The sequence below is a fragment of the Amblyomma maculatum genome, chromosome 4, assembly GCF_055883805.1.
Source record: "Amblyomma maculatum isolate TAMU_Amacu chromosome 4, ASM5588380v1, whole genome shotgun sequence".
NCBI classification, from domain to species: domain Eukaryota; kingdom Metazoa; phylum Arthropoda; class Arachnida; order Ixodida; family Ixodidae; genus Amblyomma; species Amblyomma maculatum.
Window position 1 is genome coordinate 41,371,053 of NC_139347.1, and position 22,073 is coordinate 41,393,125.

The following is a 22,073-nucleotide window of genomic DNA, read 5'->3' on the forward strand; positions in this document are numbered from 1 at the left end:
GAGGGCAGGATCACTTTGCTGATCCCTCTCAAGAGTTTTCTTTGCCTCTTACGGTTTTTATCGCCCCATACACTACATCCTCATGCAATCAGCACCTCTCTGAGAGTTGCGGTAATTCATTTTGTTCTCCAACCTTTAACGTCTCGTAAAGCTGCATTTTCTTTCGTTTCTCGGAAGTCATCCTAATGAAAGGTAGAATTCGCCGAATAGTTGCTGTAGAGGCACTCAACACGATACCGAAATGGGGCTAAAACAAGGTTGTTTAGCTCATTCGTTCCAAGCCGTTGATTTCGACGCTGACAGTGGCAGGAAGAATATGCGTTCCGAGAGAGAGAGGGAGAGAGAGCAGCAAAAATTATTCGCATACATATCAAGGAGCTCGTTTTCGCAGAATAACGCTACAATTTTGTGCGGGTAAACATTTAATATCTCTGGAAATAGCTCAGCTACTGTGTTACTCTGAATGCACTTGTAAATACATCAGCAACTCAGTATGCATTTGGAACCAAAAATTAAAATGTTTTTACTGAAGTAAAATAGGGTAAAAAAAGGCATTATTTTTGCTTATACTTAATTTGCTTTCTCAGTTGTGTTTTGTTTTCGTGCGTTGAGCGATTATTTGTGGTCTCTATAGGCCTCCCTGGGATATTCTTTAAACCAGCTTGATGCGGAAACCTTATAAATTTTAGAAAGTAAGAGCGTCCTCTTGCTTATCATTTAATAAAAATTAAGAAGCTGTCAACAGATATCTTAATAAGTCCTCTAGGTAATATGTCTGTCTATTTCCTCATTATGACTTGGTTTAATTCTTATTTGGGATTGGTACTTAATTTGTTAGAGCGGCTTCAATAAAATTTGCTATGACACATTGTGCAATGCATGCATCAAAGCCAACTAGCGAGCATTCAGGTGCACATTTTTGATGTCCGATATATTGAGTCACATCACTGATAAAGAACATTTATTAAATGTAATCACCTTTGATGCTGATGGCCTTCAATTTCACATTTTATTATTGGCACCTAAAATCAAAATTAAAAAATGCAACGCCTAATTCTATTTCAAAATTGCGAATTATTATGCTCTATAACGTGCAGGTGCGAAAAAAAAGTAAAAAGAGGATGTCACTGCTTTGTAACCTCTTTCACGAGTTGTCTAACTAAACCTGGCAGCTATGATTATGTAGCGTGTTAGTAGAGGTTACTGCTCGTTTTCAAGGACAAAGCTTTGTTACAAAAGGTAATAGTGATTTCAATTATAACAAAATAATATGCTCCGTTCACTTATGTCCGCACCTCTACATAATGTCCATCTTTCTGCGCAGCCCATCTGCACAGACCGCTGCCAGGTATCGCTCGTAGTTCTTAAAATATGCAAGTACTTAAAAAAAAAAGACCGGCTAGTCACACTTCGCTCAAATTAGTTAATCTCGGCAAAGTTCACATTTCTTGAAACTATCGTTGATTGGGCAAAACCTGAGTCTTCGCTTCAGAAACTCTGACGACCATTTGGAAATTTGACCATATCAACTGCATTGACATTACCTTCCTGAGATGTCATGTATATATTGCGTGATTTTATCGAAATTGCAAGGTGGTTGCTTAAACATCTGTTTTTTTTTTTTTTTTCGAGCAAATGCGTTTACGTTGTTGTTTTCCCTGAAGCGGGTGTTTTGTCCTATCATAAAATTTATTAGTTCCTCTCGTTAGTGAGCTTTCAGGGCTTTTACCGAGTTGACCTTAGAGTGGTACTCACAGTTTTAAAAGAGGTACAATGGATACAGACTACACCACCATGAGGATGCAATGTCTGAAATTTTCTTTTCCATCGCTTAAGCTCCATGGGTCGAAATAGATTACCTTGAATAGTTTAGGTATCATTCTATGCTGCGAGTTGGATATTTAAGTCTGTAAAATGAGCCTGCAAATGGTAGGTATCATGGATAACAGCACTGAATAACAACATTACCGCCTTTAACGATGGCTGACCTTCGGGTCCACGTGGTGTAGCAATTGTTCATTTTCATCGGTGTAAATAAAATCAAGAATACGATCGCCGCTCATGTCCCTCATACAGGGCGAACGTTTCCGCAGGACAACCGGTTCGTAAAAGCTTTCGAGCTTTCGCATTCAATGTATACAAACTTTGACCAGTTTTACATTCATTTATCATAAATAATAGCACAAGCCGCAGATTTGCTGTTCCAACTTGGTTGCAGCCTTATTTAAGGATTCGGGTCTCAAGTTATACTATTGCAACCAAAGTTACAGTACGCAGCATCAGCTTGACATTCCATATGCCTGAAAGGCTAAAAATTGCACTAAACAGTTTGCAGCATCAAGTCAGCACTTTACAAGCGGTGAGGCTGCGCTACTTAAAAGGAAATCATACATTCTTGAGAGACATGGTGCATAATTTGTCTTGCACACTCGTTGTTTAGGAAGATTATATGGCACGTAAAGAGATGAAACAAACAAACAAAAAAGTCAAAAACTTCTCCTTTTGAATCTTTGCGAGTTAAATCAGTTTCGCGACCAAGATACGTCTCTTGTTGCGTCGATAATACTTGCAAAGCTGCAACTTAGGACGTACTTAGATACCGAACTTTTCCTACCATTCGCTGCAGATACCCCCATTTCTTTTTCATAATAATAACAATAATAAGGAAGTTTTTAATTTTTGCCAACAGGCATGAAACTGAATGATGCACATGCATGTTACTCTCAACTGAATTCGTCTTTCTTAAAAAAACTGCATAGTACGCTCTTTTTTATGTAAAAAAAAAAGAAATAGTTGCTATTTCGCCTGGGTGATCGCCGAAGGATAGAAATATAACGAAGAAGTAAGCGACAGACCTTCAACGGCAGCATCTTCGTTGTGATGAAATGCAATTCAGGCGATCTTAGACGATGCACCATTCCTTTTGCAATGCAGAAAGGCAGAAACGCACTACCGTTCAAGGCGCAGCATACTCTGGTGCCCTCTTCGGCCCGATTGAAGCGCACGCAGGTGGGTATGCTTCGATATGCATGCGCAGAACGCGGAAGTGCAGGCGCCTTTTAAACTCCTGTGAATATCGCCCCCTTGTTGCAACATCCGTCTCTCACAATGAATGGAACAAGTTGAATGAGTTCACACTTCGCCGAGCCGAGTTTATCCGGCATGGGCTTAATGCGTTGAGAGGCTCGTTCAGTTCAGTTCAGTTTATTACCTTAAGGACCCCCGTGGGGGTATTACATAAGGGGTGGATTATACAAAAAAAAAAAAAAAATAAGTGCAATGGTTGCCATGTGGGTTCAACATACAATATGATCTGTTAGTGTTTTGGAAAAGTTGGATGGGCAGGTGATAGCGGCGATGCTGTGGGAAAGGCCGTTCCAATCTAATGCTGCTCGGGAGAAGAAGGAGGCAGCGAACGTGGTCGTATGGGTCCGAGGCCGGGCAACTTGAAGAATGTGACCAGTGCGATGCGATATGCGAGCTGGTGATGTGATATAGCCTGCGTAACCGTGGGTGCTGTAAAAGAACTTATGAAATAGGTTTAGGCTGGCAATGCGGCGACGAATAACAAGGGTTGATAAGGCGGATTCTGCTTTTAAAGACGACACGCTGACTTGGTATGAATAGGTATTGTGGATGAATCTAGTGGCACGGTTCTGGACGGATTCGAGGGCATTTATGAGGTATATTTGATGTGGATTCCATATGGGGGATGCATATTCTAGTTTCGGTCTGATTAGCGATTGGTAAGCCAGGAGTTTAACTTGTTGGGGAGCGTGACGTAAGTGGCGTTTCAAAAAGCCTAGTGTTTTATTCGCGGATGATATTACATTAGAAATATGTGTGCGCCAAGATAAATCATGAGATAGCGTGACTCCTAAGTACTTAAATGAGTTAACTGCTTCTATTGGGATTTGAGCTATATTGTACGAAAAAATAAATGGTTTAGTGCGACGGGTGAAGGATACAATCTTGCATTTCTGATCGCTGTGCTTCGCAATCGCTGTGCTTATGGTGAGCTTAAACTAAAGCTTTGAAATGAATACGCATCCCTCTCGAATTTCCGTTCCCCTACAGGGTTTGGAATTACATTGAAAGCAGAGGTAGGCGAACATATTATGTAATTCACGTGCTCTTACCTGTGTGCTTCAAAACAATTTATTCTTCCCTCTTATCTCTTCCACTTCCGCATTACAGACCATAAAATATGAAATGCTTCATTTCTTGAAGGAAATGAATTGGGCCGCATGCATGAACAAAAAAAAATAAACTGCTCTGACACGGAAGGCTTAGTCTGCAACACCTCCATAAATCTCTCGCGCTATAAGTTTGTGCAAATATTCTTTTATATTTTAAAGAGCCTTAAATTTGCTACTACGCCTACCCATTTTGTGTAGTATGTCTGGCAAAAGCGGTCTTATAAGAACGCATGGGTGGGTGTTGGAGGGTTCTCTATTATAATGAGCTTCAGTGCTGCAAAATTATTGTTTGATCTACAAACGCATCGCCTTTAACTAAGAAGCTGGACTTTTATGATAAAATTGGTAATTAAGGCTATGATATGTTCATTTACTTGATAGTCGTTTCGCACCATTCTCCTACAGAATTGTGAACAAAAAAGTATGTACGCTCGAGGCGCTAAGCCACATTCGGTATTTTTGGATTGTTTTCGAAGTCAAAATCCTGAATATAAAATATTTTAGCAAATTTCGAAAATAAGATGAGAAAAAATAATGTTTGTTGAGTTGATTTAGGGACCTAACCCTCTAAATGTAAATGGTTAAGAAAACCCGGAATGTAATTCATGACATCATTGATGAGTTTCCACTAAGTGCCCTGCTTGCAGGCCAACTTAAGGAACATGGGGAATATAAACGACTGCTTAGTTAACGTGGACACAAATGCAGAACCAACTGCAACATGTAAAGGCTGAAAGTAAAGTTTTATAGGTTAGGCCAAACCACTGATGAGCTCCGGCTAGTGGCATGTATGTAGCTCCTGACAACGACGCTGCATTTGACGAGGAATCAGCAATTTCTGTTAAGCTCAGTGAATATTTCAGCTTCTAAAAACTTAGGTGCATTTCGTTAGTATTTCAATTTAAAATTATTTCAATCTGTGATCTGTATTTCAAGAGAGCATAGAGTGGTAATCAAGAATAGGGAACGGCACCTGTTGAATAACATCTTTTTTTTGAACATGTCCACTCTGCGGTTTGATGAGAAAAGAAACTTAGTGACAGTATGCGCCCCCCCCCCCCCCCCAAAAAAAAAAAAAAAAAAAAAAAAATCTCGAAGTGGTAGTCGACTTAACCTCAGTCTTGCACTGACTGTGCGGAAGCGAATCGTCAGTTGGCCATTAAACATTGGACGATTTGCGAGCGTCGCAGCAACGTGAAGAACTTGACTACCCAAAAACGCCTAGCTACCGAAAGCTTGGATGCTCTGGCACTAGCCGAGTTGTCTGCTTGCCTATTGGCTTTGCATGACTTGCTGTGGAACGGCACGCTTCTGGATGTCTGAATAGCACGCCAACACTAAATCCCCAAACCCCAGTTTCGCCGGCGTTTACATGCCCAAAGCCTCTGCTTCACATTGAAATAAAATAAAGGCCTTTAAGGCCGTGATACAATTTAAAAACTGAGTGATACTGTAATCAGTTTCATTGGCCACTGCTCGTGATCAGTGTGTCATCACCTCAACTTCTCACCCTTAGAACTGCCACCTACTCGAGGTCTGTATTGAATGTGGTCGTTTCCAAGAACTTCCATCCACGCGCAATGGATCCAGAACACGCCACTATTACATTGCTCTCTTAAAAGCAGCCCCCAAATTTCACAGTGAAACATAAAAAAAACTGATGAGTGTTTGACTTTCTCGCACAGCTGATGGGGCCTCGTCCTATCAACCTTCATTTCACAGCGTTTTCGTGATCGAGTCACATCCTTTATAGCAGCCGCAAATCATTTCTTGCAATTAATTATCAGGCGTTCAAGAAAGCAAACGCTATGTATATGCAAGGAAGGTTGCGTGCATAGGTTTTGTACGGCCGGCCAATCTGCATTCACTTTCACATAAGACTGAGCTCTGAGCACGTTCTGAGCGCTCACTGAACAGTCTGGAACAAAACTTTCAGCGTAACAGAAACCAGAAAAGTTTAGAATAGGGCTATTAGCGGTCCGTCAACGGAACCCAATAACCGCGGGCCGCTGGGGCGTGCGCGCTGATTGATCTCGACGCGGCAGATCTGTGTGACGACTTCCAGCGTGTGACGCCATCTGGCGCCCTCAAGGTGATCTGGACATGCGCAGTGGAAAGCTTGGTGGCGGATCTTGGCAGCTAATGGCGGACAGCCCAACGCTAAATCTCTAATATTTGGAAATGTTAGTGTGACACCGATGACGAAGGAGTGCAGACTGACGGAGGAAGCGTTCAATTCACAACTAGATTTATTAATTGGTTGTCGTCTCTGTCGCGCTACAAGCATTCCCAAATTTGAATATGCCCAGACTCGTCCTGAAGAAATGTTCGTTGAGTTATAGAGGGGTTCTTGCTTTTTTTGATTTACTATACATCTTCGCTAACCCTACCTGAGGGTAATCGCGCAAGCCAAATTAGATATTTACGTCCAGATGTACTGTTTTTTTAGTGACTTGTTAGTTGCTTGTGTTAGTAAAAGCATATGAATTTGCTCTGCTTTTATTATTTTATTCCATTGTTTGAGAACAAATGTTCCGTCAGAATTAGTTCACTTCTTTCCCGATCACGGAGACAGCTGCAAATTAGGCATAAAATATTCATCATAAACCTCACGCATCGTGAGTAAACTCTTTAGACATATTTTTCTTATGGCTGTCTGCCTCATATAAGTCAAGAATACCAAATAGGTACAGAAAGTTTTACCCAAAAATTTTATTTTCAACTTGTTAACTCCGATTCGACACCATATTCCTTGTAAAGATGGTGTAGTAGATCTTGCTTTTCCGCTGGGGGCAAGAAGCATGATCGAGCAGCGTTTATGTTCTGAAATTAGAAAAGGAAGAAAACGGCCTTAGAATTTTCGCCTACAGAATTGCACCAACATCCATAAATTAGTTGAGATCACATCGCTGGATGATAGTACCTGCGAATTACCAACAGCAAACTTCCAATATTGTTGTTCAAAGCGAGAAAATACATACCGCTCTGATGAGGTGGGCTTCGGTCAGGCCGAGTTCCTTGAGGAATGCGTACTCGTCATCCAGAGTGCTTCCCGTGATGGTGCTGTCATCTTTGTTTATTGAGAAGTTTACGTTATCCTCAGCAAACCTTGAAGAAAATTAGATAAAATTGCAATACAGCCGGAGTGAATATATCTAACACAGATCTCTAGACGGTATTTGATGAAAATATTACCTGGTGCCTTTTTGCCTTTCAATTCGTTCGCAAATATTGAGCCCTAAAGTATGAATTCTTCTGGTATTTTTGAAATTCTAGGCTCCTTTGGATTTAGTCAGCTGCAAAGCACCCTACCCTTCGGTGTTGAACAGGCTGTCTACCACCACGCACTGTGGCTAACATGCTTTCATTATAGCTCAGTATATCATGGCGCCAAACATCATGCACAGTAGCTCAGCGCCGTAGCACACTATACCCACACAGTGCCACTGAGTGCGTACAATGTAATCATCTATATACTTTGAGCCTGAACTCCTTCTTCAAGGGGAGCGGATATTCTTCGTTGGACTTGTATTTAAAACGTTTGCCTTGTTCACTTTAGCACCTGGTTCCGGATACATGTTTTTAAATGTCGCCTTATTTTTCAATAAAAAAATGAAATATTTTCCGACCGATTTTATCTATCACCTTCTTAGACAAATCCTCGTTCCTACGTCATCTTGACCAATGGTAAGGAGGTTGGCAGTATCAGCATTAAAGAAATGCAAGTACTTAATGTGTTAAAAGTTTACCTGAGAACTAAGAAGCGGTAAAAACAGTCAACGCCGTTTATTCCTGTGATCACTAGATTGCATGCCGGAAAACTTTAGGCACTCACGACTACCCCACTACTGTTTCTTCACTGCTTTTGTGCACAGTTGTTATCGTCGCCACGACAATGTGTGCGAAGACTGGATGAGCGTGTTACCAAAGTGCACAGTGCCAGAGCAGACGGCGGCCCAGAGAAGCAATAAAACCCAGAAGATGTTGCACTTGAATCAGAGTGTGCGAGAGGCCTTCTATAAAGATAACGACGTCTTGGCGTGCCTCCTCTTACGTGCCAAAGGACCCCCCATTTACCAAGTTTTCTCGTGACTAATAACTCAAGATTGTGTTGAAGGTTGCAGACTCAAACTCGAGAGCAGCCATACGCTGTATCCTGATTTACAAGCACTAACCAGGGTAAAAGTTTCACTTAAAGCAGGAATTATCGGCACCTTAACACTTTTTCTATTCTAGGTGTCTCAGGGAAGCCCACCACTAATTTTAAAAATTCCTTTGTTGAGATAAGGACGTATGTTTTCTGGCATAAAGTCTCAAAGTTGGTGCACGCCAGAAAAATGGTGACTCGTGCTGATTATATTAATATAGGGCCGCACTCTACAATGATGTCATCATGCTGACATCAGGCATAATGAAATGGAAAATGAATATTCATTACAAATTTGGAGAATACTGCCCTCAGTTAACTCCAGTAGCTACCCTTTTTGCCTATAATGATGGGAAAATGATCGCATTTTTTTGAGAACATGGCTTACCATTAGTAACAGCCATGAGCATGTTTTTTAATTTAGAATGAATATTATTCTCAGTGCTATGGCCAAACAAATTTTGAATACTAAACGCACGACTGCACACATTCAGCCCAGCAGAGACTCTCAGACATGTCCACTTGTTAACATTCTGTGTGCACGTTTACCTGTGTACTTTAGAGACGTAGCCCGTCGCCTGATCACGCTTTATTCCGCGACCGTAAATGAAGCGGTTGTCTACAGTGAAACTTCGCTTTGGAAAGCCCAGGTGAAACAACCGAATTTAATTACAGACTCCTTGCATACAGGACTTCGCGTCGCCTCAACGGCTGAGTCATAAATCGTACCTAGCCAAGAAACGGTACGGGGTGCTAGGTACTTTGAGATTACGGTCACTCTTTTTCTCAGAGAGATATTTCCCACTGAAGTGTCACCAGATCGTGAGACCGTGTATGCTTGCACATCTCTTTCTTAAATGTGAGCACGTGCATCAGACTAGCACTTCACCATCGTTTAAGCTCTTATAGAGGAGCATATTAGATGTGTAATGCAGCCTTTTCCCCACTTGAACATTAGCACTTCAAATCATAGTATGGTCGATCTCGGATACACTGAACTCTTAAATATCGAATTATTGATTATATCGAACTCTCATATTATCCTATTTATAATCTCTTAAAAAGTACAGGAGTGGTGTTAGTCTTTACCGCACTCTTGTTCAGCAGAACATTCCGTATATCGAACGGCGCTCAGTGCCCCTGCAAAAGCGCTTCTCCGAATGGTCGCCTGCTGGCAGTGCTAACGCTGTGAAACCACCAATCCGACTAAAAAGTGGCCTTTTGTCTGGCATGCTTGTTTTTGACGCGACACTGCTGCCACGCGGAGGAGACGAAGTTCGCTGCATTGTTTGTCGATGCAGCAGAGCAAGCCTTGCTAACCGAAGGCTTGCGGCGCCTCTCGCATAAACTGTTTCGCGGCTGCAGGGGAAGAAAGCACTTGGAACGTATTTGAGCTGAGTTACTGAGTTACTGAGTTTTTTTTTCGTATAACTCGTTCTATGGTATTTCCAGTTGTGATGTATGGATACGAGAGTTGGACTGTGAAGAAGGCTGGCCGCCGAAGAATTGCCGCGTTTGAATTGTGGTGCTGGCGGAGACTCTTCAGAGTTCCTTCGACGGCCACAAGATCAAATCAGTCGATATTGTCGACCATAAACCCTGACTGCTCATTGGAGGGTCAAATTTTAAAGTTAAAGCTCAGCTACTTTGGTCATCTGATGAGAAGAGAGGAGTCGCTGGAGAAAGATTTGATGTTGGGAAAGGTTGAGGGTCACCGGAGAAGGGGTAGGCAGCGAACGCGATGGTTAGATGGCATCCTCGAGGCGCTGCAGATGAAGTTATGTGATGTTAGGAAGATAGTGAGAGACCAGAAAGCGTGGCGTGATATGGTCCATAGGGTCACGAAGTGTCGGACACGACTGAACGACTGAATTGAACTGAACTGAACTGCGTTCATAGCCTACCAGTAAAAAGATTACACTTCTTATGATCAGAAGTGGCTTATCCCGGAGCACATACATACATACATACATACATACATACATACATACATACATACATACATACATACATACATACATACATACATACATACATACATACATACATACATACATACATACATACATACATACATACATACATACATACATACATACATACATACATACATACATACATACATACATACATACATACATACATACATACATACATACATACATACATACATACATACATACATACATACATACATACATACATACATACAACACGCGAGCTCGCACCCGCAGAACGCTCGCACCAGCGGAGCTGCACGTACGCAGGTGTGTACTCCTTTTTCCGACGCCTGGCAGGAAGTGACGCGCGGGAAGTGCTCAACGCGCGAGTGCGCGCGCGCGCGCACCTCGCGGCGAAAGGCCACTATGCCGGCGGCACGCGTATCGCAGTTGAAAGTGTGTCGCCAGTGTGAGTACACCATATGCAAACTTCTGGGTTGCAGAGAAGCTCATCCGTTTGTTATATTTATATGTCTAATTATCGATATATCGAACTATTCGCAGTCCTCTTGAAATTTAGGATACAAACGCACAAAAACCCCTCTCTGCTATGGAAAGCTTGCATGGTACCGCATTCAGCACTGTGATTTCTATTTTAGCAGTATTGGGAAGCGAGGGAGAGGGCAAACGTATTTATTGACTTAATTTCGTAGTCCTTCCTACGTTCATGTTATTATTTGCTCACCAAACTACCTCCGAGGTACTCACCTAACTATGGAATGCCGTCGGGTGTCTAAGGGGCAACCCCCAGTGAGGACGCTCGAGTAAGGGCACACTTCGAAGTGGATGTCCTGCTCTCGCGCCAAGCGGTACGTTTCGCCTGTCGGGTCTCCGAAGACGCGGTAGCCGTGACCCACGCGGTTGCAGCTCATGTCCACAATGGCTTGTCTCACGGTCGTGTAAGTGCCGCTTTCGCCGGCATGAACTGTCCTTGGAATGCCCAGCTGCTTCGCCCTCTGCGTTGGTGGCCATGAGAGCGAAAAGTTGTCAGAAACGTCATCGCTTTGGCACGCGTGAAAAGTGCATAACAAACGCATTCTAATCTCACACATGGGCACGACGCCGTTAAAACTTATAGAAGGGAATTAGGGACTTTATCAGCTAAAGTGACTTTCCCTCACACTCATTCGAAGTTTTTCGCGCAGTTAGTATGATAGAGTTCAGAATACACTTGTTATATTTACCTTAGTAATTAAGTTTTCTGAAAAGGCGTCATTCGCAGCCCAGGAAGTATAAATGGCGGAGATCACTACCGTAGTCACCACCTTATTTTCAACTAATGTTCCATTTAAGCCGGCACCCGTTTCTAGAAAAGGAAAATTTCGTACTGGTTCGGCCTTGACGTACTGGCAAAGCGGACAAGTGCTCCTTGCACTTTCCAGATTGGCACGACTGATAAACATGAAATGAAGCGAATTAAACAAATCACTTGTTTACTTCTACCCCGACAAAGTAAATAACACATGGACCACTGGTAACAACTGGTGCAAATTTAATGAGTAAGCATACGCCCTGTGGCTAGGTACAACAAAAGTAATGCTTCACACAAAGCAGCACCAGGAGGCTTCTACTATGAGCATGCCTGAAATACACACTAGAATGAATCGTAGGAGATTTCTACCTGAAAAACTTGCGCTTCGAACGCCGTATAGCCAGGTGTCTGCACTTCGTCTTTCACTGTATCGAGTCCGACGACACCGCTGCTCTGGTACTGCTCGCACAGTTTCAAACACTCGACCGTCCACTCTGAAACATTCATTGCGACGCTTGCATCAAAATAACAGGCTCGTTTGTCATGCCTACTTCCAATACCCACTAAGGGGGATTAAGACAACCGTGAAAGAAACATATAAAACGTAGCAGAAAAGTCACGGCAACACTTCCGAAAAAATCCAGGACAGGTCGTCCTTAAGAAGTGTTCACACAGACAAAAAGCAAAACAATGAAGGAATGAATGCTCCACATGACTATTTCCTGTTGCTATTTAAGTCGTAGCTTTTTTTCTTTGATATGTCTATATAAAATATGGACAAATCAAGAATTTTGATGACAATTACAAATTACTGTCACAATTATTTCGTACCTAACAACTTTTCTCGGGAGGCAGAGCTCTCTCGCGTTTCACCCCGGAGGCTTTCCAGCATATAGTCGTAATTTTCGTACAGGAGAAACCCATTCAAACAATGGTCGTGCAGCGTCTCTAATAGCCTGGCTCGCCTTCAGACGCTGAACCATATACAATCAAAACCAAATCAGTGACGGTACAGTAGCTGGAACCTATCAATTCCCGAAAATAAGACTCATATTTTACAAAAATACCACGAATTCAGTCTTTTAGTGATTAGAAAAGACAACCCTGAAATTCTTCGAGAAAGCATGTATGGGTAGAACACAGATATGCATTAGCGGCTCTGTCTGGGTCAAAAAATAAACGTAGAATGACAAAACTTGCAACAAGTGAAAAAAAAAAGAAAACGAAGAGCATACGTCAGTATCCGACGCACATTAGGAACGCTTTTGCCCTACGCTTTAGAACACATGAGCCATACGACACCGACACTTTGTGGAGAGCGTTTTATTGATATTCTCGCTTTATACTGAGTTCTAAATGCCCATAAAATATCACAAAGGCAACCATATTCAGGTCACAATTGATTTCAAAAGACGTGGCTGCAGACACTACTCCTAAAAACAGTAAACGTTTTAAGCATAGACAGCCCCTTTGTTTTTATGCTCCCGTGAACCTTCCAAGAGAAACTCTTTATATACAGACCGATTGAAGACGCTTATTCTCATATTCGTTATATCAGGTTTTCCAACTCGTAAGCACTGTCACTTCGCTATTCTGCCCGCATTAACAATTGTTTCCGAAGACAGCACTCACAGGGCCTAAGGTTATGGGCCATGGCATAGCCTTCTTGCGCGGTAGGAAAGCCATCAGGGCAGTGTTCTAATATTTAAGGGTCATGGATTCGATCGCCATACTGCAGACGGAATGCGCGCATTCATTGTTTATATAAATCGACAGGATAACCTGGGCTCACTCCATACTAGACAGCTTAACTTTCACTCTTCTCCTTGTCTCACTTGTTCACTTGTCCCCAAGCCTACTGTGTATCAATCCGGACAGTGCATTCTCAAAATTCCCGCCTATGCATAATTCTCTTGTAGACTCTATAGCACTAAATTGTTACCCTTTGCTTCACAGTTTCAACTCAATATCACAAGAATTAAAATGAGACGACATTCCCAAACCGTTTCTGAGTAACAAGGCACCGGTGACTGCAATTACTTACCGTCATTTCCCCACAGTGAGGTTAATATTGAGCGAGCCTTAACGTCAAAGTCTCGCTGGCCCTTCTCCAAGCCACGGTTGACTGCTTCGACGACCAGAGATGACGTCACGCCTTTCTCCTTTGAGGTCAGAAGCTGAGGCGAGTATCGCGTCTCGAAGTAAGCAACGCCTTCTCTTGCCTGGTCCTCGCAGAGCTCATAGGAAATCCGCTCGATAGCCTCCAGATCCCCTCTGCAAAATTTGGTTGGCACTTGAGCTCCACCTCCAAGGGTATCACGCGGCAACTCACTTAAACGCACTATTTTACTCCACTAATCATTTAATTTGCGCCTCTGTTATCTCACGTATACACATTAGTATACAGTCCAAAGCTATCTCATTACGTGAAAGACAGCGGAACAGAATTGAAGCTTCACTTTAAGCAATCCTTACGAACATACGTGCACGTTTACAGGCAGTGTGTCTGACCCGGAATGTGATTGTCTCGGGTTTATTTTCCTATCTCAAAAAGGCTACACAAGTTGGCAGCTCCTGCCAACTAGGACATATTATGTGAACTCGTGACGTTACATAATCGGCCAACCTATCAGTGTCCGGACATGCAACCTGTAAACGGCCACCTCTCAACGGCATGCTGGCGATGTTTTGCACACAGTGCGAACTAACGACGACCACGTTGATGCTGAATATGCTACATAATTGGACCTCTAACAGAGTACCGTACGTTAGAGAGAAATAGAGAGTGCGAGCGCCATTAAGATTTGTGCCTTTGTGCCCAGGAAATCGCTACCGACAGCTGAAGAACAGCCCCTGGCCTCGAAATCTCAGTGTACGCTCTCGAAGAAAGGGGTTATTGATAATCCATCTGTGATCAGCTTTCAGTGATCAGCCATCGGTTGTAAATCTTCTGTGCTTTCACATGATTGCACGTTACGAAAGGGAGAACGGAAATACGGAGGGCAACCACATTGGAGCGATTAGTGACTCTTCGAGACATTAGCCAAAAGGTATCGACATGAGCTGCTACCTTTTTGTGTCTGGAAGATTGATTTCAACTTGGACGATTACATAATATGACGAAATATCGAAGACGTTACCTATCATGAGACAAAGTATGTCTCATCGGATTTCTTTTGCCTTAATCACATACATACTTTTAAAGTCCCTAACGCATGGGAGACTCGAAATTCAGCATCACGAAGTCTGTCATGCCAATACGTTACCAGCAGAAAACGATGCGAGACAATCTGTAGTGCAGAGCTGTTAGTTCAAATTCGCTTATTGAGAACACCTGGTGTATTCGAATTGCTACTTTAGTTTTGTTCAAACAAAGGAATCGAGAAAATTGCCCTCTGTCCGAAGTGCGCTCAATGAGAAATTTGTCGGCACCATTCAAGTTGAGTTACCGATAGTCCACTGCTGAAAATGCAAAGTACAAGCGGGTTTCACTCACACTATAGTTGGCATGAATATCGCAAATCGATCCAGGAAGTCCTTCAGGGACGATGACTCCACTTTTTGAAGACGCCAACGGAGGGCAGCGATTGAAGTGCAACCAAGGTCAATCTGTTTTTTGCTTGAAGTTAAAAAAGAAAAGATCAGACTTGTAGTTACCGAGATGATACTGCTATATGTTGCCGATATGCTGAAGCGGACATTATAAAGCGTCCCGCATTCGGGAGTTCTTCGATTGACATTTATGGCAGAAAGGTCCTGGACAATTGGACATTGCGTTACCATTTCTATGTGTATGCCTAAAGTGTCCTGAATTTCCACTTAGATCTCTACACTTCAATCTTAGCCAAGAGGCCTAAAGGGCGACTGCGCGTTTTCTTTCCTGTAACCAATTCAATCAATTTAATCTAATTTATATATCTCGCACCTCCTAGAATACTCCCTACGACTCATTATTATCAAGCTCAGTGCAGGGTAAAAAGCGCAAACAACATTTAATTATTTGATGTGAGGAGCAAAATAAAAAAGCCCTGTTCGATTGTACAGGACCGCATTATTCCGGGGAAATAAAAGGCAGTGTACCAACGTCCTTAGAAAATGTATAGACCACAATACAGTAAACAGCAGCAATGTAATGAAAGGTAACGGCTATTATAAACAAAAAAAAAATAAGCTTATAAAGAAATAAATAAAATATAAACAAAAAATAAAAAATGACGGTTTCTCTTTCCTAACACCTGTTGGGACTAATGCTCTCACCCGACCGGCTGCAAGCAAATGGGCACATCGCAGTATACTAGCACTATGAAACCTTACACATAGCTCCGCTGATTACTACTATTCGCCGTTATGTTGCTGAAATTGAGTAGCTCATATTCATGGTGTGCGTGTCAATGTTTCAATTATTACTTCAGCGAAAGCAGCTTAATGAGAGCAGTTTTTGCAAAAAAGTACGCCTTATCGTTTTAGATAGTACAACTTCATAAAAAATTTATAACAGTAGCTAGAAAACAGTTACATCTGCGCGGCCACGTAAGGCGCCATTTTCATGGGCGTCAGTAGACCGGATAGTACACTTCATCTGCGTGAAGTTTTATGTTCTTAAACCTTTAAATCCTAAACCATGATATTAAACCTCCAAATCGCTTGTTGCCCACATCTTCTTACACATATTCACTACGAAGAGTTCCCCGGATAGCGACGTTAACATTGGTGAGAACAGAAAGAAGTTGATTAGAAAGCCGTTAAAATATTCCGTTATGTAACGATGCAAAGAGCTTGTCTTGAAATTAGGCCGTACTTACTGCGCCAGTTCCCATATGGTCTCAAGTCGCATGGACCCATCTAAATGAAGATGTAGCTCGACCTGTGCGAAAGAGAACAGAATCACACCCTCAGTAATGTATTTGGTAATCTACGCTTTAGAGACTACTCGCTAATGTGTGGCCACGCCCTTTTAATACCCAGCGCGTTAGCTGTAGCAACGCATCAAAGCGAATCGTGAGGACCGAGGACGCGAAGCACTATACTTTCGGGTTATTGTTCTTGTGACGCCTCGCCTTATCAAACACAATGGTCCGTTAGAAAGCACAGCCACGCACTCGCATTTCATCATAATGGTGGATCACCGTGTCTTTTGTAGGCGTTGAGTAAGTGAAAAAATAAACGCCAGTTGATATGAGGAAATTAAATATTATCCTCTCCAATTAGAGGTGGCATTTTTGTTACTCTTGGAAACGCCGGCTTTGAAGGTCAGTACCACTCTAACCAGCATTGCGGGATCAAATTCGTCGCAACACAGGGTTCGGCGTGGTTGTTCTGTTAGACATTCTTTTTTTTTGTTTGTTTTAGGATGTTTAAATCGGCTAACATGTGGACCAGTTTTCATTCTACTCGCATGACCATACAACCCTAGGAGGAGAACTGGTCAGCTGCTTCCCCTGGTGCGGTAAAGAAGGTGTCGCTAGGAGTAAATATATTGAAGGTGCTCGGATATGGCTTGGTTTGGTTTGTGGGGTTTAACGTCCCAAAGCGACTACAGAAATGATCGTTTCGGTTGTTACACATCAAGCTGAAATGAAAGTGCCGAACACCGAACTAGAACTAAAAATTACAAAGTTAAACTTTTAGATATCCCAAATTGCCCTGGATTCTCCTTTAACTCGAAAGGAATCCCTTCCAGACAGGGGATCACAAACAGGAGGAGGGGCTATACAATCACTTTGCTTGCAGTTTAGTAGATCTGAGCATAATTGCTGACGACCTACATCTTCGAATCAGGACTGCGGTGGAGCCGTTACAAATGCTCTTTAGAAATATGCGCCTATATATCCACAAGAAACACGTGGGATATTTTTGAACAGGCTCGCTCACCCGGAAGGGGAAGGGGAAGTTGTCAAAATTCGGTGCCGTTCCTTCCAATGACGACCATCTCTATTAAGAACCCTAACCTTCTTAAGAATAAGATGTGCGCAAATTATTCCAACTGATGATGAATAATCTAACACGACAGTGAGTATTCATCGACAGACATGCGTTTTGTATTTAACGGAGGGATGAAGTTGAATTACTATAATGCACCGCTTCATGTCTCGACACAGACAGGGCACATATCCAGATCATTCCTCTTTCTGCAGCTGCAAAAGCTTGATAATTGGCATCTTTTTATAATAATATCCCAGCACAAGTATACCAACTTGTATGGCTAACCTGCGGCTGCAGAAGGCCATTGCCTTTGAATTCCAATTTGTCGCATACTCACTGAGCCTTTTGATTTGCCGCAGTACTTCTTTTGAAGGGACCTGAAGAATGAAGACAGGTGCCGCTTCTGAAGATTGGGGGTGGATGTGTGGGAGGGAATTGAATTTGAGGGTGGATGGTGGGTTCTTAATGCGGGTTCCCGTTGGGAGGTCCTTTACTCGTTTTCTAAAACACCGGCGGCGTCATTTTGTGGAAAGGACCTGCTAATGCCATTTTTAGCTACGTGCGTTTCTCTGAAGCAATCTTGGTATTTATTAATGATTGACTTCTGTCGAACTAACTGCTAGAGCATGATGATGTAGACACAACTCTAGCTATTTATACAGAGCTACAAATCAAGAAAATATCGCGGTAACGTCCGTCAAATACGCACTATTTTGAGCTGATTTAAAACCGGATTCCATGCGACTTCTTTCTTTCATATTTTTCAAAAAGCGTACAATCTACTTTAGCCTGTGCTAATGAACCATTTTCACATGCTAGTGAACACGTTAAGCTGTGATAGCCCTTTGCACTGCGAGCATTATAATCCCCAGTCAGAGACTGTCTATATATAGCCAGTTACAAGTCAAAAATGTAGCGGCGAAATTCCTGAAACGAAGCAAAAACAGGCTCAATAAAAAGCACCTCTTATGTCGCAGTTGAAGAAGGGCATTGAGCTGACAATATTTTTTAATTCCTAGCAGAAAAGAAACTATTCATGCTATAGAGAAACCTTCACATAGTGCCTCTCCATTTGTAGGGTGACCAGCGTTGAGAACCAGCACAAATATATAGAAGGTCTCCTTTGAGGAGCATCAGTTCTTTCATTCTTGACTTGTAATTGACTATATATGTGTTGAATTCTGCGCGCTATATCAATCCTTCGTTGGTAACATTGCATTCAGTATTGGGAGGAAAAGGGTTTTGCACAAATTATTTTATTCTGCAGACTATGGTTACTGCTTTTGCCCAAATTAGGTGATGTCATATCCTAAAGGGGCTGCCTACGCGATCCACCCATTTCATGAAAGACGTATTATGCTGTCTTCAAGTTTTTTTTTTTTTTTCACAACGCCCCCTTGCATAAAACATCATTATTTTACCTTAGGTGTTCTAATGGAGGAATGGACCCCTTGCAAAAATTGTTAAGTAGGCTTTCCCACGCTGCTTCTTTCCCCAAACATGGCGTCACTGGCTGCCAGAAAAACGGCGATATAGACCTGAAATCGCGTATTGCTTCTACACAGATGCATTTAGTGGTAATAGGGCAGTTTTGCGAATATGTTCTGATGCATAAATCATATGAATTATGGCCATAATAAAATGTTTCAATACATTGCAGTTCTGCCATTAGTGGGGAATACAGCATAGAGGTGAAGCCGACTTAACATTTATGAAAGGGGTCTATTATGATCTTTAGCGGTAACTATAATGGCACGTTCGTAAATATTACGGTACCGGTGGCGCCCTGAGCGACATTGTCCGCGCATTCATCGCCGGCGCTTTCTCTCTCTCCACCCTCGCTTAGAGTCGAGCTTCATTGCACTTGTTACGGCTCTGATGCATGGCCAATAGTTAGATACCGCTGGAATCCGACGTAACAAGCGCACTGTGCCACGTGACCGTAACTATCAGCAAGAGTGTGCGTTCACCTGAGCGTGACGCCTGTATTAAACCTCTATATCTTCACACCACGACTGATTTTTGGACCTTATTAATCCAATACTACCACCAGTAAAAAGCACGTTCTAGCTATAATGCTAGTGCAGCGGCATAGAAGTGAGAGATCCCGCGCCTCTGCCTGGATATTATAAACTTTCCAACAAGCGCCATTTATTTACTGACTGTTAGTTTTTGTTTCTATTTATTTTTCACAAGCACCTGCCTCCCACAATGCTATGGAGGCGAGACAAAAGAAAAAAAAAACAATGGCAAACACAGTATAATAACGAGAAGGGTATGACAGATTACGGAAGCACAAGGAAACACAAATCAATAACATGTCAGCTACAAATCTAGAATTTAAAAATTTCTTCAACCACAGCAGAGTCGTAGCAGAGCCTTGATTCGAGAGCCAAGTTTATGAGGTGCGCGGAAAAAAAAGCTATTTTAAGAATCTGTACAAAGCACAAAAGGCGAAATATTTATTTCGTGATAGCTTCTGAATGACGATGCTTCTAAAAATTATAACTCATTACCTATAGACTGAAATTGCAGATAATCATTAACGCACACAAAATTTATATTTGAAATGTGATGATACCAGGAGACCGGAAGGAGCTGCAGATCAGACTGATGATAAGGGGAAAATCCTATTTCTATTGCGTTGAAATAAAACAAAAAAAAAAGAATTTTTATTAATCGACGCAAATTTGTTGACATCCACAAGTTAATGGGGATTCCAAGCTTCTGAGCTGCTGAGCCATACTCTGTCACTGAAATTGTCTTTACCCCTACAGTAAACGCCCCGTCGAGTTTTCGTCTTCTGAGGAAAACGCAAGATATTCCGAGAAAAAAGGGCCATATAATGAGTTAGGTATGTTTTTCCTGAATATAAACTACAAGATATTAGAAATGAGCTGTTGGTTTCTGTCGTGCACGATATACACAAGCTGAATTCTCTTTTTCCCTTGTTTCTAATGCATCAGTAGCTCATTTAGCAGCATACATTAGATGCAAGAGTCAATTTTTTCTGCAAACGTTACCACAACCTCAATTCACGACTGCCAGGCTAGCATACAACGCGCTCGCCGCATCGTACAGATCGCCTCTTCGCCGCTCTTACATGCACTCGCACCTGCCCGAATAAATTCGTTATCTTATCTGGCTACAACAGGCCAATGTTGCCCACGTGGCTCGCATATCGCAGCACGTCGCAGGTATCAGCGAGAGTACAATGCCAGAAGAAAGAGCCCCCTCGCTCTAACAACCGTGTTCACATCAAAACGCAAGCACTCACAGTTAGTCCAGGGGTAAGGTTACACCAACCAGTGAGTGTTATGCAGTGTCATTCAAAACATCAGCAGTAAAAAACACCACTCACCCTGGTCCGCGGAATCTTCGCAGGATCGAAATGCCTCAAAAAGCTCATAACTAAAGAGAACTGATGTCGCCTCCTTCGTAGCAACGGAGAGAACTTTATTTCAGAGCGTAATAAAGAAAGGACGATAGTGACAACGTTTGGCAGGGACTTGCCTCGCTGGCTTGCCTCTAGAGCATTCCGAAAGGTTTCAAATGTTTCCCGTTTGCTACAGCCGCTGTGTGTCCGTATCGGGGCGGAAAGCGAAGGAGCGCGAGGCGCCGTCGAGTGGAGCCAGTGCGCACGGCACTATAGTTTCCCTCTCCAGCAGCGCGCACTTGCTGTAGGCGGTATCCCATGCTGACAAGAGTAGGCGTTATCCTGATCCCCCCCCCCCCCCCCCCCCTCTTTCATCACAAAGTGCCGTCCCTTGCACAGCTCGTTCACAGCCAGTTAAGGGCTTGAATTGTTAAGAATTTAACAATTGTTTTTACTAAGAGCACCCGCAAGGTGAAGGTCGATATCTAATCGGATCATGGACATCAGTGCGCGACATGTTATCGAGCAGAGATATGACAACCAGAAAGGTCGCTAATGCGCGCTTGGAAGACAATGAAGTTCTTACACTTTAACAAAGAAGAGTATAAGAAAAGTATGTATAAGTGACATTTGCCTAAAAAATTTGCTAGCTTTATTATCAAAGCTTGCAGTTGCAAAATTTTCCCCGTGATCAATCCTGACAAATGTCCTTCGAGCTCAATTCTTCCCCTTAATCTCTTCCATTTTAACGCCATAATAATAAGTAATTTAATAAACATTTTATCCGCCCCTATCATAAACAATTCGAGACGGTAGCGTTAGAATGTATAGGCACAGTTTCGGTACTTTTTATTTTCTACAGGATTTACAAATTAACCAGGCTAATTTAATTGTGCCTGCTTCCACAAGGTACAAAGAACAACTAAAAATATCAAGCTCTTAAAACAACTGTTACTGTGACCATAATTTATCTTCCCGCTACCGCAAAATTCAACCGGTCCCTTATATTCTCACTCAAAGCTCGTTGTGTGTTGCAGAATTTTCCTATCGGATGTTCATTTTTGGCGCCATTGTGCGTTACTTTGAGTGCTTGCAACAAATATAGAAGCCAAATCACGAGCGCTATATATAGTTCGATTTAAATGGACGCCGTGTTTTTTGCGGTTCCTAATACTTC

The 22,073-nt window shown here is 42.4% G+C and overlaps 1 protein-coding gene across 1 annotated transcript; it reads right to left on the reverse strand.

The window, feature by feature from the left end:
* Window positions 1–6,893: 6,893 nt before the first annotated feature.
* Window positions 6,894–21,154, reverse strand: LOC146190819 (adenosine deaminase-like). The gene is made up of 8 exons (XM_084599845.1): window positions 20,882–21,154; window positions 16,401–16,462; window positions 15,095–15,217; window positions 13,643–13,872; window positions 11,968–12,092; window positions 11,055–11,302; window positions 7,181–7,307; window positions 6,894–7,022 (listed from the first exon to the last, which is right to left on the reverse strand). Exons 1-8 carry the CDS (start codon window positions 20,927–20,929, stop codon window positions 6,918–6,920), a joined length of 1,068 nt encoding a protein of 355 aa, XP_084455971.1. The 5' UTR covers window positions 20,930–21,154; the 3' UTR covers window positions 6,894–6,917.
* Between the last annotated feature and the right edge of the window lie 919 nt (window positions 21,155–22,073).